The 27,631-nt window shown below is 38.4% G+C and overlaps 1 protein-coding gene across 1 annotated transcript in view; it reads right to left on the reverse strand.

The window, feature by feature from the left end:
- Positions 1-3,989, reverse strand: part of PRKACB (protein kinase cAMP-activated catalytic subunit beta) — a 127,208-nt gene extending 123,219 nt beyond the window's left edge. The window contains exon 1 of the mRNA XM_047870594.1: positions 3,704-3,989. Within this exon, the coding sequence (XP_047726550.1) occupies positions 3,704-3,749 (46 nt within the window). The 5' untranslated portion in view covers positions 3,750-3,989. The remainder of the gene's footprint in view (positions 1-3,703) is intronic.
- Between the last annotated feature and the right edge of the window lie 23,642 nt (positions 3,990-27,631).

The following is a 27,631-nucleotide window of genomic DNA, read 5'->3' on the forward strand; positions in this document are numbered from 1 at the left end:
GATCATTATGTAAACACTAGGTTACAAGGTGGCTCTACCACTTGCAGTCACAGGAGAATCTGCCTCCAAGTCTCTATCAACACTTCACCCATTGGTCTCAACACCTTTGCCATGAGAGTGTAATACAAAGCCCCACAGGCAACCTGTGGGGTCTAATGGGTCTTAAAAAATGAAATAAATGAAAAGAACTTTCCCATGATAAAATAGTGGCATCTGCTTTTTATGTTGGCAACTGTGGGTAAAGTAAGAGTGGGAGACTGGATAAGTAGAACCATTTTGGATGACAAGAGTTTAAAACTTCTCAGAAAATTGTATACTCATGTTTCTAAAATGTATGCTTCTGTGTATTAGCAGAAGTTTAAATAACTACATTCGAATTCTGAAACACGTATTTTTGAGAGTATTTTTTTTTTTAAATACACAGTTAGGTATGTAATGGTAAAAGATGTTCTTTCAATAAGTTTTCAAGATATCTTAATACAATTTCTTAGTTCATGGCAACAGAACAACAGGTACCCAACTTAATGTTATCTCCAGAAAGTGTGGAAATGAGAATGGCATCTCCAAGTCCTACCCTGGAAAATGTTTTATTCCAAGAGTAGAGAGATTTCTTTCCTTTTTTTTTTTTTAAAGTTTATTCATTTTTGAGAGACAGAGACAGAGTGCCAGTGGGGGAGGGGCAGAGAGAGAGGGAGACACCGAGTCTGAAGCAGGCTCCAGGCTCTGAGCTGTCAGCACAGGGCCTGACGCGGGGCTGGAACCCACAAACTGTGAGACCTGAGCCCAAGTCGGACGCTTAACTGACTGAGCCATCCAGGTGCCCTCCTGGAATAGACAGATTTCAATAGAATACAACAGAAGCACCAAATGGCCAAAGCTTCATTCCTCTGGAATCTTTTTATAATGAAACTCCAGAATCATCTCTATGAGGCATGGTCCTGATCAAACCCCAAATAATAATCAACGTTATACATTTTAATCATCATTTCAAATCAAACATTTTCCTGTTGGTCATTTTCAGAGTTCTAATCTTACTTTCCATAATGTTAGCAGTTATCCTAATTTACTTTTCAGTTAACTTCAATAAGTATATTTTCTTTCTCACACTACACTGTAAATTTCTTGAGGTTTTACCTACCGAGTCTCCAAACAGAACTAATATACTTGATAGACATTTTCAAAATGTATGTATTAATTGATTATTTAGTGATGCAGAATGGAATCAGAGCACCAGATTCTATTCCTTACTCTGATATCAGTAATAATATGATCTCACCTTCAGCTTCTTCAGAGGTCAGGCTCTTTGACTTTGAAATGGAATGATTATACAGGCTGATCTCTAAGATCGCTTATATTTCTGAAAGTTTATACTCTTACTACTAGCTAAAGTTTAAATAACTACATTCAAATTTTGAAAGGTATATGTTGTCAAGAATAATTTAAAAAAATAAACAGAAGAGGGGCACCTGGGTGGCTCAATCGGTTAAGCCTCCAACTTCAGCTAAGGTCATGATCTCATGGTTAGTGAGTTAGAGCCCCACATCAGGCTCTGTGTTGTGTGGAACCTGCCTAGGATTCTCTCTCTTTCTCTCTCTCTCTCACTCTCGCTCCTTGCCCCTACCCCACTTGCACGTGCACGCGCTCTCTCTCTCAAAATAAATAAATAAACGTAAAAGAATTAAAAAAATAAAAGTAAACAGAAGTTAGGTCTGTAATGGTAAAAGCTGTTCTTTCATTAAGTTTTAAGAGATATCAATAAACTTTATTAACTATAGAACAGCAGCAACACACATCTGATAACATTGCTCCAAATGAAATTACAAAGTGATCAACACGTGACATTTCAATAATTGTCCCTATGAGACATCATTTGCTATTTTCTTTTATCACTTTACAATATTTATTCAAACTACTATAATGACCTTCAGTTGCCATAAATAAACTTGCATAAAAAGCTGGCTAACATACTTACTAAATAGACTGTCACTAATAGTTAAAGCTCAGGAAAGAATTTATTCGTAGGAATAATTTAAATACATATTTAAAATTTATTCTGTTTTCTGTAAATATTCTGAGATTATCCCATAGTTATGAGGTTCAAATTAGTACTAAGGGAGAATTAGTTTGGTAACTTAATAATGGAAATATACAGATCAGAGAAGAGTCTACTATCAATGTAAAAACATAAACATTGTACAGGCCTGTATTTTTACAATGTAAAAATATAAACATTGTACAGGCCTGTATTTTCTAATGAAAATCACTGATATGATTCAATTATCAAGCATACTTTTTTGTAACACAATTAATACATTTTACCTTAAAAGGCAAAATGATAACTCATCAGACACAAAAAATTCTTTACACTTTTCACATTCCTATACTTTCTGTACAGTTACTACATTTTTGCAGTTGAAAAAGAAAAGATAACAAAGTTCTACCTCTATATTGGCTTTTAAAAATTTCCCTATCACATACTAAAGTATGGTCATTGATAATTTGTATGATAGTATCTCAAACTTTTCTGGGGCTCCTGAAAATTAAAACCTTACTGGTGAAACATAAACCATATAATCTGATCTCATTATTCACATTAAACAAAACGAATGACTGTATCTTTCCAAATTGATTCTGCTTTGTTGATATAGAAAAAAAAAAAAAAAAGAAAAGCTATTTCCTTCATGCCAAATTACAAAATTAACCTAAAACAGGTTACAAACATAGAAACATTAAAAGACACTATTTACACAAACGGAAATAAATGATCTGGCATTCCCTCAAGTGCTGAGATGTCATTTACTCCTGGTGATAAAACAAATACCATTTGTTATCTGATCATTCTGAATTATAAAATCTGAGAGGAACCGGACAAAGACACACCAGTTTTTCTTTCACAGCTATCCTGATTTTATTTATTTATCTACTTATTTATTCAACTATAAAGAAATTCAATTTGCATGACTTTTTATTATTTGGTGTAAAATGTAGAGTGCCTGCACTTTCAGCTTTCAGAAGAAATTCACCATATTCTGTAAGCACTTTGAGTGACCTTTAAGTTTACAGACACCGTAGGAGAGTCTTGAATGTCTCAAGAAAAGGCAAACCTGCCTTGCTTTTTTCAAGGAGAAAGTTGCACTTTAGTCTTGTTATATCTTCCATTCCTAATCTGAAGAGACGGAAGGGTCTCTAAAACACAGCCGCTTGCTCAGAAATTAACCTTACCTGCGGAAAGCCAGGCTAGTAGCCCCTTACCTTGTGATAGGTTGGGCTGGCCCCAAGTGATGGAGGGAAAAGAGCCAACTCTGCCCACAGCACTACCTGTGGCTCCCAAAGAGGTGGTCGTGGGCAGGGGAAGCAAGGGCTTGGATGGTTCTATGGACTTCTTATCCGGACCATATTTGGGGAATTGTTCTAGCGAGTGCGTCCCCCTCGCTCTATAGAGAAAGGGAATTTCGGGGACCACTCTTCTCCCTCGATCTCTCCATCCGGCCCTCCGTGCTGGGCCCTCACGCCGGAGCTGGGGCGGGGGGGGGGGGGGGATGGAGGAGGAAGGCAGCTGGTCCCCAGGGCTCCCTCGAGCAGCTCCCGGCGGCCGCTGCGAGGCCTGGACCATGCCCGCGGCCTCGGGGCTCCGACCCGGAGGGGCGATCGGTGCCCCGCGCCGGCCCGCCCGGTAGGTACCCAGACCCGGCCCTTGACTCACCGCTCTCCACCTCGCTGCCTTTCTTGGCGGTCGCTGCGTTCCCCATGACTGGGGCGATGGAAAGAAGGGGTCAGGGAGGGGAGGGGGGCCGGGGCCGTCCCCGCCGCTCCACAGGCTCAGGCAAGTCCCGCTTCTGCACCGGTCAAAGCGGTGGGTGCTCCTGGCGCTGGCGCCCCGAGTCCGGACGAGCAGCCTGGGCCGGTTCGGAGGGCAGGGCTTCAGCGAACTCTCCAGCCCCGGGGGCTACAGCGGTAGCTGCGGCGGCGGCAGCGGGCGGACACTCCCCTTTCCCCCGCCCCGCCCCCCTCGCTCGCCCCCCTCGCCGGCCGCGGTCTTTCTCCGCGGGCGGGCGCGCGCGCCGGAAGTGACGTGTCGCCCTGGACGAGGGCGGTGGGGCGAGGGGGCCTGACTCGGGGGCGGCGGTGCAGGCTAACCCAGACAGGCGACTCTGCGGCCCGCCGAACTGCGTGTTGTGGCCCGGGATTGGGTCGGATGCTCATCCCAGAGATACGGGAGGCGGCGTGGGAACCGTTAGCTTCGAGGAACCCGTCGTCTCACAGCCCTGGAGCGGGGCCTCGGGAGGCCGCAAGGGGGCTCGGGTTGCTTTCTTTGTGCCCCGCAATCCCGCGGCTGCTCGCTCGAAGGTCGCCTTCTTCCCGCAGGCCCGGGCAACCGCACGTGCGTGTAGGAGATCCCAAGCGAGGGGAACCCCCTAGTTCTTGCCTCTGGCGAGTGCGGACTGGTCAGCCTCAGCCGCGGAAACAACCTGGTCCCTAATGTCGACCGTGGCTCGGAAGCTCCCTTTACTCCGAAGATTCAAGGTATTCGCTGAGCCCACCACGTTGTCCTCCCGGTTCTCAGGCATCAGTCGCAAGCCCCGTGATGTTTCCAGTGCGGTTTTCATTCGCCATGATTTTGTGGGGTCACTCTCAAGATTTTATCAGACATCTCCCAGGTGGCGATAAGGAAAATACCATTTCTGCACAGTGTCTGTTGATGCGAGACATTGGATTGAGCAGCTTTCTGTGTTGATGTCAGAATAAATGCGTTCACAATTGATAATTGCGTTTTATTAATATACATTATAGAGCACTTGATTTTTCACATAGCTTTACTTACAGGTATGTGGCACTGTAATATTTTTTGTTACCGTGCCTTTTAACTTTGCGAGCATTTGTGCCAAACTTAATGCAGAGAGACTTAAGTTCCTGAGGGCGAGACCACATAAACGTATTTGGTGACCTCAAGGCACCAGGCACAGTAAGGTTTAATGGATACCAGGTGACTTTAAAGTAAGCCAAGGAAATTTTTCAGATTTTTAAAAAAATATATTTTTCATTACTGACAAAAACAGAGTGCTAAGAAGGCCCTCAGTAAACTCTTAGTAACCATTTATTACCAATTACGTTAAATTAATTTAACAAACATTTATATTATGTGTACCGTATTCCAAGTACCGTACAAATAGTAACTCGTTGATCCTCAAAACGCTGGGAGATAAGGTAGCTTTACTGTCATTATTTAACGTGGGGACAGGTAAAACTGAGCAGAGAAGTTAAGCAACTTACCCTATGTTACACAGCTATCATCTGGTGGAAGCAGGATTTAAACCTATGTGGATGGTCTCCAAAGTCACCATTTGTCTATAACATTGATCAGAAACCTGTGGATGTTGTGGTAAATTGCTTTCTCACCATTTGAAATCCTTGACTTGAGCTACAAGAGATACAGTTTACTTTTTTGGGAATTTCATTATACTATAGTCCCCCCTTATCCACAGTTTTACTTTCCATGGTTTCAGTTACCCATGGTCAGGAAGCAGGTGATTCTCCTGATGTATCAGCAGAAGGTCAATAGTAGCCTAATCAAGTCATAGTATTTACGTCGTTCACCTTATTTCATCTCATCATGGAAGGCATTTTATCATCTTACATCATCACGAGGAGGGTGAGTACAGAACAAAAAGATTAGATAAAGACCACATTCACATAACTTCATTGCAATATATTGTTACAATTATTCTATCTTATTAGTTATTGTCAATCTATTATTGTACCTAATTTATAAATTAAACTATAACATATGTATGGATGCAGAGGAAAACTGTATCCACAGGGTTTGATACTATCCATGGTTTTAGGCATCTACTGGGATTCTTGGAACATATCCCCCATGGATAATTGGGGGTGGGGGAGGAACTACTGTATTGTTTCGAGGGTTCCCATGAAATCCAAGTATTATGAAAATAACAGAGAAAAAAGGGTTCGGACTAGATGTAAGGTTTTGTGTCAGCATGTAACAATGTTGCAACAATGTCACATCTTTCCAATCACATTTAGTTTTGTGTTGTGGATGTGACATTTGCCCTACATACATGGAAAATTCAATAAATAGCATTAAGCCACATATAGACCAAATTAAAGACAACTTTTTGATATACTTTATTTTGGAGGGACTCTTTGTAGAATCCTGGAATATTCATACTGTCCTCATTGTTTAAAATGTGTGCCTTTTTAGAGACCAGCTTTAATAATAAAAGAGTAGTTATAAACATAATTTGTTCCATTCCTTAACATGATTTTGAGTTCTAGGTCTCTAATAAGAGGGCAGCCATCTGTGTTGCAAATCATTAATTTTCTTTTTTTTTTTTTAATTTTTTTAATGTTTATTTATTTTTGAGAGAGAGACAGACCATGAATGGGGGAGGGGCAGAGAGAGAGGGAGACACAGAATCGGAAGCAGGCTCCAGGCTCTGAGCCATCAGCCCAGAGCCTGACGCAGGGCTCGAACTCACGAACCGTAAGAGCGTGACCTGAGCTGAAGTCGGACGCTCAACCGACTGAGCCATCCAGGCGCCCCGCAAATCATTAATTTTCAAAGGAGACAGTTGACAACTGTTACAGAGTTAGATGCATCATAACTACATTCTGGAAAATTAATAAGCAAAATATTCAGCTTTAAATTTATTTCAGCAATTTAACTTTATCACTGGTTAAGAAAATAAATGAATTACTAATAAAGAAAAAAATGATCAACAATTAGAAATATCTTGTGATTTTTCTTCCTTTTACTATTATTTGTTTCTTATATTAGCTTACATGTTTCTCTGATTCAAGGAAGATTATACTTTAAGAGTATAGTTTCATAGTTTTCAGTTAGTTGACATTCACAATCATTTAATTAACAACAAGTTGGTTGTTTATTAGAGAAGAAATCTCTACAGGTGACCATCATTTATAGCACATAGAAAACTATGTTTCACGAAGTTTTTTTATATACTAGAAGAGGCAGAAATTTCATTAACTGTTCAGTTATTCTTGAATGATTAGCGTTAACTAACATGAGACAATTGCTATCCTTTGCCACTGATGACTTTCCTATAACCTAGACAAGTACAAATATAGAACTAAATCTTATTTCCCTAGGAAAGCAGACACAGTAAGAAGGGAATCCTATAGAAAAAAGACTTTAAATCCTTTCCTATATAATATTTTACCGAAGAATCTGCAGCACTATGTAGCAGAGAAAATTGTATTTTGCTTTGGAAATAATTAGTTCTACATTTTCTTTTTTTTTTTTTTTAATTTTTTTTTCAACGTTTTTATTTATTTTTGGGACAGAGAGAGACAGAGCATGAACGGGGGAGGGGCAGAGAGAGAGGGAGACACAGAATTGGAAACAGGCTCCAGGCTCCGAGCCATCAGCTCAGAGCCTGATGCGGGGCTCGAACTCACGGACCGCGAGATCATGACCTGGCTGAAGTCGGACGCTTAACCGACTGCGCCACCCGCGCCCCAGTTCTACATTTTCTAATACTTTATAAAAACATTTCACATGCCATTTTTTTCAAATCTGACCCTCACAACACACCTGCATAAGCTAGAAAGACTAGCCCCGTTTTACAAATGAGTAAAATGAAAGTTCAAAGAAGTAAAGTAACTTGGCCAAGATCATTCAAATGGTGTCAGAGCACTAGATTTTATGCCGTTTTGTGCAAGACAAATGTAATCTCAATCCTCATTAGATTAGGTTTTATTACCCCCATTTTACCAATGAGAAGAATAGTGCCTAGGACCTAAGAACCTTGGCCCTTTTCTTCCTAGAGTTCTCTCTTCACTCAAGAGTGGAAAAGTGGAGAAAAATTAGTAAATTATTATTGCTATTTACTTTGTAGTTTTTATTATTTTTTTTTAATTTTTTTTTCAACGTTTTTATTTATTTTTGGGACAGAAAGAGACAGAGCATGAACGGGGGAGGGGCAGAGAGAGAGGGAGGCACAGAATCGGAAACAGGCTCCAGGCTCCGAGCCATCAGCCCAGAGCCTGATGCGGGGCTCGAACTCACGGACTGCGAGATAGTGACCTGGCTGAAGTCGGACGCTTAACCGACTGCGCCACCCAGGCGCCCCTAGTTTTTATTATTATCAACTTGATTTCCAAGACTTTTTAAAACAAAACACCCTCAAAAGTAATGTATGTCAGGGGCGCCTGGGTGGCGCAGTCGGTTAAGCGTCCGACTTCAGCCAGGTCACGATCTCGCGCTCCGTGAGTTCGAGCCCCGCGTCGGGCTCTGGGCTGATGGCTCAGAGCCTGGAGCCTGTTTCCGATTCTGTGTCTCCCTCTCTCCCTGCCCCTCCCCCGTTCATGCTCTGTCTCTCTCTGTCCCAAAAATAAATAAACGTTGAAAAAAAATTTAAAAAAAAAAAAAAAAAAAGTAATGTATGTCAGAAATGTTTTTCGTTTACAATCACCAGGACAGATAAGCTGAAGTTGTTAATTATTGGAGAAGATGACCAGGTCATTTATTTTTATATTGCATTTTACATAAAATAAGTGCAAGTAAAAATTTATTAAACCATCATGAGATTATGATTATTTTGAATGATAACTAGTAGTCCACAGAGTCTGATATTTCATTGTTACACAGTATTGTGTGTCCTAAACCAAATGATACCACATTAAATATCAAGCAAAGGGCAGAATAATACTTTGGAAATGAGGAAGTAATTTTATAGTTAATAAGTTACAAATATTATAATTGTTCAAAGCGTTGTAGTACAGTACGAAGTACTTGTACAAGTTTCTTCTTGGGGATAATTCTAACCCCTTTGTTCGATAACAAATTTATTATCTGAAGTTCAGTATTCATCTTTTTGGGTATTTCTTTACAGATGAAGAGACTAAAATAGTTGACTGGTTAAGAAATCTGCTCAAAGTTAACAAAAATGGGTTAGTAACAGTAGAATTGCAGCTTGTCTCTTGTGTAAAATTTAGAACACAAACTGAAAGTGATTTAAGAAAAAAAAGAGAAAGCATGTAGGAGAGAACAAAACCAAGAACTTTTTTCCTCTCTTAATATGCAATACATTTCTTCAGAAAAGATATGTTTGTTTTTGGATATTCAGGTTTTACTAGTGTGTTTTATCAAAACTATGGCTAAATTTCCACTCTTTCAGTTTTGTGCTGTGCATTTTTTGACAGTACCTATAGACCAAAAAGAACACCCAAATCTATAAAACATTTGTTTCTTTATGAAATCATGGAACAGATGGGGCAAGAGCTTTCATGAAATCTCAGCTTTTATAATTTAAGCCCATCTTTGGCCAACGTGCATCTGGCCCACTAAATTAAAATTACATTCATAGTATTGACAGTAACAAACCAGAGTGGAGTGTCATGAGTTAGAAAAGGGTTGAGTTTCATATTCAGAAAAATCTGGATTTATGTTCTGTTATAGCCACCATCTGTGACCTTCACATAAATTATTTAATTTCCCTTGTTCTTTGTTTCCCAAAGTGTGAAGTTATATGGATTAAATGAAATCATCTGTGAAAAGTACTTAGGATAACTTTTGTTATATAACTGTAACCCTACGCCCACCTTGCAATAACATGCAGTGTTTTCTTGTATTTATATTATTACAATAATCATTCGGAGAGTTCCTACTGTATGCAAAGCATAATAAGGGTACAAAGATTAATAAAACCTGTTCTCCTCCCTCAGTTTCTCTGTAAGGTGAGATGGACATGTAAGTCATTAAGTAAAATAAGAAAAGTTTACTTTGTACTATAATATATATATATATAAACAAACCACTGAGGAAATGTAAGGAAAGTGCTGTTAAATCTCAACCACATGGAGATTTTAGCATTGGATTTTGCTGTTAAATGGGGGAAGATTACTGAGAACTAAGAACAGCATAAACAGAGTCTTGCAGGACAATTATCCTTCGATCATACTAGATCAGATGTTATAAAAGGATGTTGTAAGAGTTGCCACCTTCCCACTGAAATGTAAGCTATTTTGTCATCACTATATTTACTGTATCCAGAATGATGTAGGGTACATAGTAAGTATGCAATAAATATTTACTGAATGAGTGAATAAATGAATGAATGGCAGTTTCAGACTAGATAATGCTAATTTCGGGGAAGCCCTGGGTGGCTCAGTCGGTTAAGCATCGACTTCGGCTCAGGTCATGATCTCACGGTTTGTGGGTTCAAGCCCTGCGTGGGGCTCTATGCTGTCAGCTCAAAGCCTGGAGCCTGCTTCCAATTCTGTGTCTCCCTCTCTCTCTGCCCTTCCCGCTCACACTCTGTCTCTCTCAAAAATAAATAAAACAGGGGCGCCTGGGTGGCGCAGTCGGTTAAGCGTCCGACTTCAGCCAGGTCACAATCTCGCGGTCTGTGAGTTCGAGCCCCGCGTCAGGCTCTGGGCTGATGGCTCAGAGCCTGGAGCCTGTTTCCAATTCTGTGTCTCCCTCTCTCTCTGCCCCTCCCCCGTTCATGCTCTGTCTCTCTCTGTCCCAAAATAAACAAACATTGAAAAAAAAAATTAAAAAATAAATAAATAAATAAATAAATAAAACATTAAAAAAAAAAAAGTGGGCTTTGTTCACCATGCAATAGAGAACCGTTGAGGATATTTAAGGAAAAGAGTAATATAACCTCACATTTTATTAATAAGGTAACTTTGATAGTGTGATGGTTCATACAGGATGAACATAAATAAGATTGGCAGCAAGCAGACCTGTAAGGTAGTTGTTGTAATAGAAGAACTACATGAAGTCATTGAGTAGTGTAGCAGCAGTGGGAGAGAAGAAAAGATGCAGGTGAGACATTTGAATGTAAAATCAATAGGATTTAGTAACTGTTAAGGCTCTTTAATATAATGCAGCAAGTGATACAAGCCCAATTCAAAGTAGCTTACAAAAAATTAGCAGAATTTTTGAGTCAAAGAACTGGAGAGTTTAGATTGTCCATGGCTTTAGGCTTAGGTAGATCCAAGAGTTCAAAGGTATTTATCTCTGCTATCTGTCCTAAATCTGTTATTATGTATTGATTGTGTTTTGCCAAACAGGCTCTCTCCATGTGACAGATTTATATACTTCCAGCTTAGCAACCTGAAGAACAATGCCTTCTCTTTCCCAATATCCATACATTATACATATTATAGTATGGGGTGCCTGGGTGGCTTAGTCAGTTAAGCATCAAGCTCTTGGTTTTGGCTCAGGTCATGATCTCATGGTTCATGGGTTCAAACCCCGCATTAGGCTCTGTGCTGTCAGTGTGGAGCCTACTTGGGGTTCTCTCCTCTCCCTTTCTCTCTGCCTCTCCTCCCTTGCTCTCTTTCTCAAAAATAAATAAACATTAAAAAGTAAATATTATAGTATTTATGTTTCATTTATATAATTATAATAATATAATAAACATTAAATTCTAAATATTATAAATAATTATACATACTGGTTCTGTATAATCCACATGACCATTCCTGTGAAGAGAGGAAGCAGGGTACCATGACTGATATGGAATGAGAGAAGTGCAGTTTTCTAGAAGAAATTGTCAAATAGGGTAGACAAAAGCAACAGATACCCCATACATTGAAAATAAGAAATACTGCTTTCAATCAATTTTCCATCCTGGGTGACTGGATAACAGAAGTCAGGAAGGAAGGAGAGAAACTAGTTTTTAAATTAATGGGAGGCGTATGACTTGGGTCATAGTGAGGTTGAGTTGGTAGTGTAAATGCAGATGATGAATAGCAGGCAAATGTCGAGTTAGATGAATACAGAAGTTGTGAATTCTGTGTAAATATGAGAGCCAAAGCCACAGCTCTGAATGAAATCTCACTGAAAATGTAAAGAATGATAAAGCTGCCGAGAATGGACAGTTATAGAACAGGGAAAAGAAAGGGGGTCCAAGAAGGAGCCTGGTGTGGTAAAAGCCTGGAGCTGTCAGACAAGCTGGGAGAAAAACAGGAAATGCAGTCACCAAGGTCAAAAAGAATGAGAGGGTACTAATTTGACTGAGTGCATGCCAGGAGTTAACAAATAAAAGCAAAATATGGCAGAATATACAGATGCTTGTAGGAAAGAAAAGAAAGCTAAAGAATCAGGCTTGGCACATTCAAGAGCCAGGCAGCTCCAAAGAGTTGAAATAGTTGTTGCTGATCGACATTTTCCGTATGACAGCCAATGGAACAGCAAAATATAGATTGTTTTCAGTCTTGTTCTTTTCCCACAATTCAGTTTCTAATGAGAGAATTCCATTGGCGTATCTTGGGTTCAGTTTCTGCTTCTTACCTAGGATAAGGCAATTAGTTAGCAGTCCTGGGACTCATCGGTGGAAAAGCAGAAATTTCCCGTCTTCTAGATGAACTAGAAGTTAAGCACTCTGTAAAAGAAAAATGTCCACTAAAGAAAATGTATTTAACAGTGTTAGTAAACACAAGTATTTCTCCTCAGTGGTACTGTAAAGAACTACTCCTTCTCCTCCCTACCACCCAAATGTGATGGACTTTATCATAAAATCATAGAATTTTTTGGTTAAATATGTGAGAAATATTCTGTTACCTGATGTGGTAGACAGAATAATGTCCTCCCAAAGATGTCCAAGTCTTAACTACCAGAATCTGTGACTATGTTACCTAAGTTAACAAAGGGAAATTAAGATTGCAGATGGAATTAAGGTTGCTAATTAGCTGACATTAAAATAGGGAAATTATCCTGCACTATCTTTGTGGGTCCAACGTAGTCACAAGGGTCCTTAACAGTGGAAGAGGGAAACAAAGAAGTTGAGAGTGATGCAATGTGAGGACTCTACATCATTGCTGACATTAAACATGGAGAAATGGAGCCAGGAGCCTAGCAATGTGGGCAGCCTCTAGAAGCCAGAAAGGACAAAGAAACTGACTTTCTCCTAGAGTCTTCAGAAAGGAACATGACAATGCTGACACCTTGATCTTAACCCAGTGAGACCCAGGTCAGATTTCTGACCTACTGAACTGTAAGGTAATAATTTTGTGTCATTTTACTTACTTATTATTTATGTATTTAAGTGTTTATTTTTAGAGAGAGAGACAGAAAGTGAGCAGGGGAGGGGCAGAGAGAAGGAGACACAGAATCTGAAGCAGGCTTCAGGCTCCGAGCTGTCAGCACAGACAGAGCCTGATGCGGGACTTGAACTCCCAAACTGTGAGATCATGACCTGAGCTGAAGTCGGGCACTTAACCGACTAAGCCATCCAGGTGCCTAATTTTGTGTCATTTTAAAAGCCACCAAGCATGTGGTAACTTGTTACAGCAGCAATAGAAAACTAATACACCTCACCCCATTTTCCCTGTTTTAAAAATAGAAGAGAGTTAGGTTAAGTGATTTGTAAAATTTTCCGAGGCAACACCAGGACCAAAACCCAGGCTTTCAAGTGCTCTACACTTCACACAGGTGTGTTAGAAACTCTTTCCACTAAAACTCATTATTTGGAACCACTGATTTCCTGGAAACAGGATAAAGGAGGAAAAGGTAGTTTAATTTTCTTCTAAATTATTCTGTTAAAAAACTATCGAGTATCCAACTAAAGAGAATGAAGTTAAATATGATTTTTTAGTTTTTGTGATCTGGAACTTGAAGGAAGGGGTTATTTGAATAATATGTGTGGAATGTGGCAGAACCATGGTAGAAAGTTAAGGTCATTTTTCAATTTTTTTTTTCTTTTTTCTTTCTGTCTTCTTTCTTTCTCTCTCTGCTTCCTTCACTCTTCCTCCCTTCCTCACTCTTTCTTTCTTTCTTTCTTTCTTTCTTTCTTTCTTTCTTTCTTTCTTTCTTTCTTTCTGTCTTTCTATCTCTGGCTTTCTCTAAGAAGTGATGAATCTTGCTATATAAAAGGTACTGGGTTTTTTTCTTTTTAATAAGTAGCTCTGCAAGTCTAGGAGTAGCTAGAGAGAGCTTAATTGCTCAGTTTAATTAAGGGGGAATTCAAAATTTCAGAGTAATCCAGGAGGTAGGGAATAAGGGAGATGGAAGGGAAGAATTAGCAAGATGTCAGGAGACTAAGGTTTTTATATGGAGTGGTACAGACAATGGCAGCTAAAAAATCTAACATGTGATTCCAAGTTGTGTCCTACATGGCATTTAATCTTGGCACCAAATTTTCAACTAAATTTTTACTACATGCAACAGCTTTGTATTTGTGGTTGCTCTGAAGGAGATGATAATGTATAAAGAGCCATTTTTACCTTTGCCTTAAAATTATAGCAAAGAAGTGAAAAGTCATAAGGTATTATACAATAAGGGACAAAAATTGCTCAGAAGCACAAAATCAGACCCAGAAAGGTCCATGAAAATATAAACCCATCAGAAATTTGTTTGAAATCATAAGGAGGACCTTGGATACTAAAATGCATGTAATAGGCATTTGAATCAATTTTTTGTAGGGAGTTAAGAAGCTGGATTGACTACAAAATCACCACCACCACCACCACTAACACCACCACTGTCAGGAGTTCTCTTGAACAGAGACAGAAGATTCTCTACATACCAGGCTCTGCACTAACCTTTAAAATATATCACTTCATGTAACTCACACAGCAGTCCTATAAAGTGGGAACTGTTACAGTCCCATTTCATAAGATGAACATGAGTCATAGAGAGGTAAAATAACTGTCCCAAGATTTTATACCTAGGAAGTAAAGAACTAGATATACTTCATCTGAACCCAGATCAGTCGCATTCCAGAAATTTAATCATTAAAACCAGCATTTCCAAAAGTCTAGTCTAGACCATCTGCATGGATATGATTGGGGAGTGTTTGTTTTAAAAATGCAGATTCCTGGTGGGGGGGTGCCTGGGTGGCTCTGTCCATTAAGCATCCAACTTTTAATCTCGGCTCAGGTCAGGATTTCACGGTTCCTGAAATCGAGCCCCGTGTCAGGCTCTGAGCTGACAGCATGGAGCCTGCTTGGGATTCTCTCTCGTACTCTCTCTCTGCCCCTCCCCACCCCATGCATGCTCACTCTCTCTCAAAATAAATAAATTTTAAAAATACAGATTCCTGGGTCCAATTCAAGTTTATTAAATCAGAATCTTCTGTGTGAATTCTAATTAATCTTCCTCTTAACAAGGTATGATCCTTATGTATGTGTGTAATTCTCATGTTTAACTTAAGTGTGATCCTTATGCACACTTAAGTTTGAGAACCACTACCCTACTGTGTTGCCTTCAAAGCCAAACTAACAGTCCCAATACAAGATTGGTCAGGCAACCTTTGAGAATACTTAGGATAGTACTGGACTTCTGGAATTGGTACTGAAAATTTATCTAATATATTCATTCTCTGCTATCTCCTTATATAGAATATGGGAATCAGTGAGAAAAGAGTTGAAGGTGGAAAACTTAACAATTATTGAGTCTTACCTTGGGCCATATACTATGCAAAGCCCATACATTAACTCATTTACTTCAAATAATTATTCAAGCCACCCACCATACCCACCCCCCAACTTACAGATAACAGAGCTATAGGTCTTTAGATTTCTTTTGTGTAGACAACTGCATTAGCCGTTTAGCCAATCTCCCACACCATCTGTCACCTTTCTCCGTATTTTCTACTAAGTGTTCCAAAATTGTTAAATAAAGTATATCTAACAAAGAATGTGTAAAATGTAAATGTACAAATTCAATAATAGTAATAAACCAAAATTAATATACCCATATCCAGACCAGAAACAGAATATTACGGTATCTCAGATGCATGCTATGAGACCTTCTCATTCATTGTCCCTATCTAAAGATACATAGTACCCTGAATTAGTCATTCTCTTGCTTTCTTTTATATTTATTGTGGGACTTTTGTTTTTATTTGTATTTTGCTACCTAAGCATATAATAGCTCTTAAAATACACTCTTCAGTTTTGCCTGGTTTTGAAATTTAGAAGAATTTGTAAGAATTATTCTGTAACTTGCTTCCTTCACTCTAACATTGTTTTTGAGTTACAATCGTGTGGATATATATACTATAACTCATTCATTTTACATATTTGTAATATGAGTATACTCTTATATGAATATACCATAGCTTATATACTTTTATGTACTTTTATACTGTTAATATACGGATATACTGATTTTCAGACTGTTTCTATGATTTTTAAACAATGTGGCAATAAGTATTCTTGCTTCTAAACACACATATTTGACAATTATTTAGGTATATAGCTAATTGTGGAATTGTGGGGGTGTAGAATTTAAGTGTGTTAAATTTTCCTGTATGTAGCAAACTGTTTCCAAAAGTGGTTATACCAACTTATAGCCAATTCCTATTGCCCCACATCCTCATATACACTTACTGTTCTTTAATTTCTCCATTTTAACCAACCTGGAAAGTGGTTTAATTGTCATACTAAAGAAATTGAATATAAGTGCATATATTTGAGAACCACTTATGCATCCTTATATATGAAATTTCTATTTATTATTTTAACCCACTTTTCTATTGAGTTATTAGCTATTTTCTTATTGATTTTTAGGGGATCTGCATATTTACTGAATCCTAATTCTTTATAATCTATACTGTGGCAAATTATCTTCTCTTCATTTATTAGTTGAGTTTTTACCTTATGATATATTTAATGTATTTAAATTTTTATCAGCTTTATTGAAGAAAAATTGACATATAATGAACTGTATATATTTAAATGTACAATGAATTTAAAAAAATATAATATACACATAAACACACACCCCTGAAGCCATCACCACAATCATGATATTGAACATATCCATTATCTTCAAAGTTTCAGCATGCCCCTTTGTAATCTTTCTCTCCCACCTCTCCTTGCCCATCTATTTCCAGACAATGACTTATGTGCCTTGTCTCATTATAGATTAATTTGTATTTTATAAAATTTTATATAATGTTCTCATGCAGTCTGTACTCTTTTTTTGCCTTCTTTCACTTAGCATAATAATTTTTAGATTAATCCATGTTTCATGTATCAATAGTTTTTTTTTTTTTATTGCTGAGTAGTATTCTACATATGGCTGTATTTATACCTATTGATCAACCTTTAGGTTGTTTTCAGTTTTTGGCTAGTTCAATAAGGCTACTATGAATATTTGCTTATAAGTCTTCATGTGGACATATACTTTAATTTATCTTGGGTGAATACATAGGAGTAGAATGGCTGGATTATATGGGACATATATGTTTAACTTTTCAAGAAACTGCTAAATTGTTTTCCTAAGATAGTCTACCATTTTACATTCCCAATAGAATTGTATGAGAGTTTCAGTTGCTCTACATTAGCACTTTTAATTTTAGATATTCTAACAAAATATATTATCTTACTGTGGTTATAATTTACATTTACCTAATGACTACTGATATCAAATGCCTCTTCGTGTGCTTATTGTCATCTATGTGTCTTTTTTGGCAAAATGTCTGTTCAAACTTTTTACCTACGTGTTACTGGTTTTTTTATTAGTACATTTTTGAAAGTTCTTTATATATCTTAAATACAGGTGTTTAATCAGATTTGGTTTTACAAATATATTCCTTCAGTTTGTAGTTTGCCTTTTTGCTCTATTAACAGTGTGTAGTTTGCCTTTTGCTCTCTTTCAAAGAAGAGAAGTTCTTAATTTTAATGAAGTCCAACTTATCAATCTTTTTTACCATGTTTTTGTGTCCTATCTAACAAATGTTTGCCCTAACCTTAAGTCATGAATGCCAAACTCTGCTGAATTCTATAAAGCATTTAGGAAAGAAAGAATATCAATTCCACACAAAATCTTCCAGAAAATTAATGAGGAGAGAATACTTCTCAACTCACTCTATGGGGCCAGCATTACTTTGATACCAAAATCACGTAAAGATATTGCAAGTAAATAAAACTACAGAACAGTATCAATTATGAACATATATGTAAAAATTCTAAGTGAAATTTTAACAAATCAAATACAACAGTGTATAGAAGGGATAATATATCATGGTCAAGTGGGACTATATCCTACAAATGCAAAGTTGTCTTAACATTTGAAAATCAATGTAATTCACCACATTAACAGAGTAAAATAAAAAACATAATCATTTCAATAGATGCAGAAAATCATTTGACAAAATCCAATTTCCATTCCTGATTTGGAAGAAAAAACAAAACCTTTCAGCAAACTGGGACAAGGGAATTTCTTCAACCAGATAAATGCCATATACAAAAATCCTACAGCTAATGTCATACACAGTGGTGAAAGTTCAAAATTTTTTTAAGGTTAGAAACATGATGAGGATGGCTGCTTTCACCCTTTCTATTCAACATTTTACTGGAGGTTCTAATCATTGCAATTAGGCAAGAAAAATAATAAAATCCATCCAGATTGGAAAGGAAGAAGCTATATTTTGTTTGAAGAAGATTGTGTAGAAAACACCATGAGATTTATAAAAAAGCTTTTAGAACTAATAAATGAGTTAGCAAGGTTGCCTGATACCAGGTGGTTATTTTAAAAAATAAATAAATAATGTTTACTTTTTTTTGAGAGAGAGAGAGAGAGCAAGCTCTCTTGGGCAGAGAGAGAGGGAGACACATAATCCGAAGTAGGCTCCAGGCTCTGAGCTGTCAGCACACAGCCTGATGTGGGGCTCCAACCCAAGAACTATGTGGTCGTGACCTGAGCCAAAGTCGCACGCTGAACCGACTGAACCACCCCGGTGCCCCTCCCCCCAGGTGATTATTTTACAATCAATTGTGGTTTTACATTTTAGTAATAAGCAATTAGAAACTGAAATTTTAAAAATACAATTTACAGTAGCATCAAATAATATGGAATGCTTAGGAATAAATCTGACAAAAGATGTGCAAGACCTATAAACTGAAACTTGTGAAACATTACTGTAAGAACTTAAAGAAGAACTAAATAAATGGAGAAATACACCATGTTCATGGATGGAGAAATACACCATGTTCATGGATCAGAAGACTCTGTTTTAAGATGTCAGTTCCCCCCCAACATTCATCTGTAGATGCAATACAATCCCAAGCAAAATTACAGTAGGTTTTTTATAAAATTGGCAAGCTGATTCTGAAATTCATATGGATCGCAAAAGATGTAGAATACCTAAAACAACTCTGAAAAAGAACCAAGGTGGGAAACTTACACTACTGGACTTAAAGATTTATTATAAAATTACAGAGTATTAGGGTTCTCCAGAGAAACAGAACTAATAGGATATATAGAGATATATATAAGAGGAGATTTAATATAGAAATTGTCTCACACAGTGCTGGAGGCCAGGAAGTCCCACAATAACTGCAAGCTGGAGAACAGGGAAAGACAGAGGTATAAATTCAGTGTCTGACAGCTTGAGAACCAGGGGAGCTGATGGTGTAACAGTCTTCAGTTTGAGACCGAAGGTCTGAGAGAGCAAGAAGGCAGCACAGCTGCTATAAGTCCTGGAGTACAAGGGCCCCAGAACTGGGAGCTCGGGTCACTTGTGGGCAGGAGAAAATCGATGCCCCAGCTCAAGAAAACAGGCGTCAACCTTCCTCTACCTTTTTGTTCTGTTTGAGCACTGAACAGATTGGTTGATGCCCACCCGCATTGGTGAGGGTAGATATTCTTTACTCAGTCTACTGATTCAAATGCTACTCTATTCTGGCAACACCCTCACAGACACACCCAGAAGTTGTTTCACCAGCTAGCTGGGCATCCTTTACCCTAGTAAAGTTGAAATATAAATATTATGTACAGTAAATCAACAGAATGTACTATTGTTATAAAGATAGACAAGAGACCAACCGAACAGAATAGAGAAGGAGACTTATACATATATTTTCAATTGATCCTTCCCAAAGGTGCAATAAGGTTAAGTTACATATTCAGTGGAGAAAGATAGGCTCCGCAGCAATTAGATATCCATATTAAAAGAGCTTTGATCTATATGTCATACAATATAGAAAAATTAACTCTGGGGCGCCTGGGTGGCTCAGTCAGTTAAGCGTCCGACTTCAGCTCGGGTCATGATCTCACAGTTTGTGAGTTTGAGCCCCGTGTCGGGCTCTGTGCTCACAGCTTGGAGCCGGGAGCCTGCTTCGGATTCTGTGTCCTCTCTCTCTCTGCCCCTCCCCTGCTCATGCTCTCACTCTTTCTCTCTCTCTCTCTCTGTCTCAAAAATAAATAAATATTTTTAAAAAAAATTTTTAAAAGAAAAATTAACTCAAAATATATGATATACATAAATGTAAAACCTAAAACTATAAGAGGTTTTCTAGTTAGATTTTGCTATAAGTGTCTAATATTGTTGCATAATTGTCTGAGTACATTCTGTGCATTATTTCACTCTTTGAATTTGTGTATACTTACTTTATGGCCAGTTAAATAGTCAAATTTTTTACATGCTACCAGTCTGCATGAAAAGAACTCTTCCAGTAATAAGTAGGAAAACCTGTTCCATGGCAGCATGTCCTACTGTCAACTCTGAGTTATTGAGCTTCCTCATTTGTGGATTCCTCATTGTCTCCGTGAAGAATGTGTCCTCTGGGCTCTTCTACAAAACAAAGTCAGATGGTGGGTTCTCCAGTCTCACATTAAATATCTATCCAAAATTCTAACATCTGGAGCTTTCTGAGTCTTTCTTTAATACTGTTCCAAAGCATTTCTAATATCTCCACCTCATTTATGTAGGCATCATCATGTTCAGGCTTCAAAATGTTGTCTCAAACCATATTAGGACTGGCTCCAGGCATCCTTGCCAGAATGTTGAATCACAAGGCATGAGAAGATGTTCCCTGTGTCAATGAAATTTTCCCTATCCAGTCTTACATTTCCATGCCTTCACTACCACCAGTCTATTCCCACAGGTGTTCCTCTAGTTCCTATACATACTTCTTAGCCATAACTCGAAATTCCTTTTGTGTATAAGGTGCAGTCAACTCTCAGTGTTTGAGGTAGTTATTTTCTATATAGTCATTGAGCCATTACTTGTAGGATAAATACATAGTTAGATTTCTACTAGTCTGGAATCACAACACTTTCCTCAACCAATCAATACACACCTTGATTTATGTATGTTTCTGTTTTAAAATCCCTTATTTAATATGTATTATTTTTTCATTAACCTTGAACTCACAGCCAGTAGCACCATAACTCATGACTGAATGAAGCTAATGTAACATATACATTTACTCTGTAAGACATCACATCTTTCTTTCACTTAGTAACACTAGATAGCATTTCAAAACTAGCTTTAAGGGCTATTTTATTTTATTTTATCTTTAATTTTTTCAAGTTTTTTCATTTATTTTTGAGAGAGATACAGAGAGAGCAAGCGAGGAGGGGCAGAGAAAGAGGGAGAGAGAAAATCCTAAGCAGGCTCTGTACTGTAAGTGCAGAGTCCAACGCGTGGCTCGAACTCACAAACCGTGAGATCATGACCTGAGCTGAAACCAAGAGTTGAATACTTAACTGACTAAGCCACTTAGACGCCCCTGGGGGCTATTTTAAATGGAAAAATCACCATCAAGAAAGACAAAAATGTGAAAACATGACACTAAACAGACCGGAAAAAGGACGCTTGTTTATAGTAGGAGAACTGAAACAAGAAGGTAGAGCATGGTCTTGTTTGACTTCAGCTTGTATGTGTGCAACAAGCAGCTCAAATTTTTTGCAGCTATGTGCATGATGACAAATGACCATGAAAGTGCTGTGAGTACTGATTTTGGGTTACAAATAAATTTTAATTGGTAGGCAAATTCACAAATATAGAGTCCATGAATAATCATGATTGTACTTTCTCTTCAAGCAGAAACTACATCTATCTGTTCAAGGCAATGAGGAGTGGAGAAGGTAGATCTTAATAATGACAAATGTTATCTTTGAGGCATATGTCTCAAATGAGGTTTTTGCAAGATTTTTAGCTAAGGGGAGATTGCTCTCTTCTAACAACGGACAGGGGTCTGTTCTGCTCTTTGGAGTAATTCTGATGGGTATTAGTTTCAGGCTTGCCTATGGGTTTTAGGATCCCATCCTTTTCCTATCAGGGCCACGACTTGACATTGGAGACCTGGAAAGGCTGAGCATTCCATATTTGTCATAGCACTGATACTTTACAAACAGATCTTGAGTGTAATTTTCATAGAGCTTGCAGAAGATAAGGATCACCTTAAACAATACTAATTAAGTCACAAATATATGAATTAATAGTTGGATGACCTGAGCTTGTCTTTTTTGTCTTCAAGGCTTCTAAAAGAGTTAACAAAAGTCTACAGCAACTCCACAGTTCTTATAATTACCGTTGTTCCCATACTTGCCAAATGACATAGCTCTCCTGTAATCCAATCTTTATTTTTCACCTTCACCTATCCCAATCCCAATCTGCCACAAAAAAGAGAGAATAGCCAGCAAAATTCTAAAAACAAAAAGCAAAGAGAGAACTAGCTTTATTTATCAGATGTTACAATATATTTTAAAGCCAAGGTAAAGAAGTTACATCAGCATCATAGTGACATAAGACCACCATGGTTGTTTCTGTCCTCCTCACAATGAAGGGAACAGCATCTGTTCCCTTTGACCTGCATCACTGCCATTTGTTTGGGTTATTTAATTTGTCAGTTTGAGGGAGGCGGTGTAATTTGAGCTTTACAGAATGTTGATACCACTTAAAATCATTTTCTCCCTTATCTCTCTTAATGAGGTTTCCTGATATTCCATCTTCCAGTCCCTGCATTTGGAAAGTGTGTTGGATTGGAGAGTGAAATTGGTAGATTTGAAGTTGTTATTATATGAGACTTCAGTGCTGGTGACATCTTCGGAGGCTCTGCTTGGGTCATACTTGACCCCATGGGGTAGGGGATACAATGAAGACAGGGAAATCTTCTGGGAGCCTGATACCCTTCCCCCTGTAATGCTGTTAAGAAGTAGGGAGGGGGGAGTCTCTTCAGCTTTTGGGGGAAAAATGTTTTCCTAAGTACAAGGAAGCAGTGATGTACCTTACAAATTAAGCTTCATTCAGGCATGAGTTATAGTACTATTGGCTATGAATTTAATGTGTTATTTCCCCCTCCCCAAAAACAAATATGCAGAACCTATCCATGAATAAAAGGGACTTTGTGGGAGCTGTGTGATCCAGCACCACAGCTCTGGGCCAAGGGCATCAGGAGGAGTCTCACCCACCCACGCATCAGGTAATATAGGCAGATGGACCTTGATCTTGGCTAGAGACATTGAAGTGATGCATTAACTAGCTCCAACCCCTCTTGAACCCAGTCCAGGAGCCCCTGGAGAACACTGATTTAGACAATCACCTATGTATGAGAGAGCCGTTGTTGAAGTCTAGGTTTCCAGAGGAGAAGATCTAGCACTCTGTTAGAGAAAAATAATGTAAAATTTGAGTTTAGATCCATTGGAGTAAGAGGAACAGTTTGATTTTACCCAAATAACTCCTCCCCCAAGGTGGCACAGTTTAGAGCTAAGAGAGCTCTTCCTGGGCCCATGATTTCTCCTGTGAGGCAAAGGGAGAGAGGTATGAGTGAGCACCCAGCTTCCACAGCTGTGTGGATGCTACCAAAGAAACTCATTCCTCTCCCACCCCATTTAGAGAACTAAATGCTGAGCTCCATCACTGGAGGGCGGGAAAAGTCTGGGGAAGTGACACATGACTCAGAGGGCATTTAAGGGACAGTGGGGCCTATTTACTGCATTATGAACTCCATCAGGAAGTCTGTCCACAAAGTGTTGAGAAAACCTCATCTGTGGATACCCCCAATTGAACCATGGGCAACCCTAGCACCTGTGTGTGTCACCTACATAGCCTCCCCACTCTGTGGCCAACACCCTGCGCAAGCTTTTGAAGATGGTGGGCAACAGCAAGCTTTAGAGGATGTCTAGTGAGCATGCAAAGCAGAAAGCAGGCCCAAATCTGCCAGCCGGCTAGAGACCAAAACTTGAGCTGTGGCACCACTTTTGGGAAAACAAAAGAGGCTGTCAGCATTGGGCTTGGTGTGTTGCAGGATTGAGAGAAGCCATAGTAGCTTAAGAATTCTGCCACAAGAGGGAGTAAGATGCATGGAGCAGATGTATTCATGGAAGGTCCAAGAAAAACTCAGAATCTCTAGCGGGTCTGATGGAAGGTACTTCTCACCCAAAGGCATTTACTATAGACTGGAGGAACTGACGCTACTTAAAATGAGAAGACAGCAACACAAAAATCCAAAGAACATAAAAAAATTCAGAAAACATGACACCGCTGAAGGATCACAATAATCTTCCAGTAAATAAACCCAAAGACATGCAGATCCATGATTTACCCAATAAAGAATTCAAATTAGCTTTTTAAAGGAAACTCAATGAGCTACAAGAAAACACAGAAAAATTCTTCAATGAAATCAGGAAAACAATACATGAACAAAATTAGAAGTTTAACAAGTAGTTATAAATCATAAAAAAAAACAAACAAACAGAAATTCTGGAACTGCAGCATTCAATGAATGAAATGAAAAATGCAATAGAGAGCACCAATAGCTGACTTTATCAAGCAGAAGAAAGAATCAGCGAAATTGAAGACAAGAAGTTTGAAATTATCCAGAGGAGAACAAAGAAAAAAGAATGAGATAGAGTGAAGAAAGTCTACCTAATCTTCAGGGTACCATCAAAAGGACCAATTTGCAAATCACTGAAGTTCCAGAAGGAGAAGAGAAGGGGGAAAAAGCTTATTTAAAGAAATAATGGCTGAGAACTTCCCAGATGTGGGAAGAGATTTGAATATCCAAGCTCATGAAGCTTATAGGTCACTCAGCAAAATCAACTTAAAAGAAGGAGGGTACTTTCAGTGGGTAAGCATTCATAAGCCTTCATAAGCAGACCTATCTGGGACTGGAGTGCAAAACATGGGCTAGAATATAGAAGAAATTAAGTTGTGTGGGTTTAAATTCTAGAGGGCCTATAAGGCTTTCATTAGAAATTTTAATTGGATTGGACTGGCATTTGGAGACCATTTTATAGCATCTGAAAAGGAGAATATGATAGTACGATTTTTCTTTTAGGAATATGACTCATATTGTAATTTTCAAGTTAGGTTGGCCCAGAGAGTATACTGTCTTTTTGAGACTTCCAATACAGCAAAGTAAATCAGAACACAAGAAACATTTGTAGTTGATTTAATTGTATTTATCTATCTCTTCTGATTAATATTGTAGTTCCGATGAAAATAAGAAGCCTCGTATATAGTCTCAGTGAAGGAACACACAGAATACGGTAGTGAACAATCAATATAATGTCTTTCCTGGACCCATGCCCCTTTTTAAACAACATTTCCTTTGAAGCTTAAAAATAAGAATAAAGATCCATTTTTCATCCTCAGGGTGTGTGTGTGTGTGTGTGTGTGTGTGTGTGTGTGTGTGAGTGTGTGTATGTTACTAGATTTTGAAGACAATTACAAGTTCAAGAAAGTGTTTGGTTTTTTGTTTTTTTTTTACTTTGGTTAGCCTAGATACTAGGTAAAACTAGGACAAAATGCAGTTTAAGATCTCTCTGCAGTGTTACACTGGCTAATTTCTGACAACTTGCATATTCTCAAAGCCTTTGATATGATGATGAAATATAGTTTCTGAATGGAAATAAAATTTCTATATTCCTTGGGCTTAACAAGCTCTTCAATTAAAGACATACAATATTTACAAGAAAAAAGATCCAGAGGGAGAGTTCTGTGATTCCCCTGAGATGCTAGGTCTAATTTCTGAAATCTAAGCTATTTTTTTTCCAGTTTCAGAAAAATAAATTGACAGAGCAAGTAACTTATATCATTTATCTTGTTCTTCTAAAAATACCAAAATATTCCATTTTTATCTTTAGAAAATAAAAGTGGCCCAAATAATTGGGGGGGGGGGGGGAAGGAAAATAATTTCTAGGCTTTAAATAAGAGGATCTGAATAAATCTAAAATTCATGATTTTTCTCCTGAAATATCAAAGCAAGAAAAAAATGTGACTATACCAACATATCTATAATATTCTAATTCAATTAAAGGAAAGCATTCTGCCTTTAGAAAGGGCATCTTTAAAAGGGGGCATTAGGCATAATTTTCCAATACAGAATCAGTGACTGTATAAAAATATTTATGAAATAAAGAGAATGAGATCTGATTCATGCATTTTTACTTCAGGTATTCTCTTAAGAGGGTATTTTAGGGGCGCCTGGGTGGCTCAGTCGGTTAAGCGGCCCGACTTCGGCTCAGGTCATGATCTCGTGGTCCGTGAGTTCAAGCCCTGCATCGGGCGCTGTGCTGACCGCTCAGAGCCTGGAGCCTGCTTCAGATTCTGTGTCTCCCTCTCTCTGACCCTCCCCCGTTCATGCTCTGTCTCTCTCTGTCTCAAAAATAAATAAAACGTTAAAAAAAATTTTAAAAAAAAGAGGGTATTTTACTACAACTACATTTCTAGGATAATAATGGACAGATGGACATGGGATAAAACATGAGCCATGACCTAGAGAAACTTGGTAGTATCGGGAAGGCTAGATTAAGTATTCTATAAAAGTAGATCTTTAAAAGTGCACAATCATGGGCCATGTCTGGTTCTGGAAATTTCAGAAGTGATTCCAGTCTACTGAAAGGAGAACATGAGGAGAAAAAATGTGCAATTGAGTAGAGCATAGGTACAGAGCTGGAACTCTGGAGACAAAGATAACAAACACTGCTTTCGAGATCAGTGCTTGTGCTGGGATCAGATGCTTTATATTTTTATTCTATCGACTTTCTAACCCTTATTTCCCTCATCAACAAAATGAGAGAAACTAGTGTCTACTTTATGATGTTGCTGTAAAGATTAAAATGGAATAAGTCATGCAAAATTCTTAACATAGCATATGATACAAACTAAATGCCAAATAAAAACGTTGATCACTTCTTGCCAGCATTGTTGCCACAACTTCTGTATCAGCCAGGTTCATTCAGAGAAGAAATACAACGCTGAGCTATATAGAATAAGGGATTTATGATATGGGGTAAACTTTACACAAATGTAGAAGCTCATCGAGAAGTCTATGTCAGACTGTGTGGCCTCTGCACCTGGTGGTGGGCCTAACATCACTATAGGTTAGCTGAGCTGGCAGTTGAAGGGAGCTGGGTGAGAACTGGGGGGAGAGCAAGAACAATCTAGATCTTACAATGATGGCTAGAACTCATGGGAATAAACTGGATTCCATGACGACAACTGGAACCTCCATGGTGCGAGGGATCTTTGGGAGAATCTGGTGTTCTTTACTTTGGAGTTTCACTCATACCTGGCCCCAGGACACTAGAAGAGATCTGAGGAGAGCTGGAAAAGCTGTATACCCTGATTGTATCCCACACCAATAAGGTTAACTATAAGATCAGCAATAACAAGTCTGAGCAGCCGTGCTGATGGTGCCCCATACCAAACTTTAGAACACAAAAATGGCAACTTTAAAATTTTTTCCGCTGAACAGATTTGACGAAATTTCTCTTGTGGCCAACCGTAGCCTGAGACTACATAGGAAAGGGGATTACAGGAAACAGATCCAGCCTGGATAAGCTGAAACAGTAAAAAGCCACCACAGTTCACCTCCTGTCAACTTAACATTTGTACACACTTCTTTAAACTAGACTTAACAATCAAGTAAAGATGACAGCAAAATCAAGCTTCGGTCT

The sequence above is a fragment of the Prionailurus viverrinus genome, chromosome C1, assembly GCF_022837055.1.
Source record: "Prionailurus viverrinus isolate Anna chromosome C1, UM_Priviv_1.0, whole genome shotgun sequence".
Taxonomy (NCBI): Eukaryota; Metazoa; Chordata; class Mammalia; order Carnivora; family Felidae; genus Prionailurus; species Prionailurus viverrinus.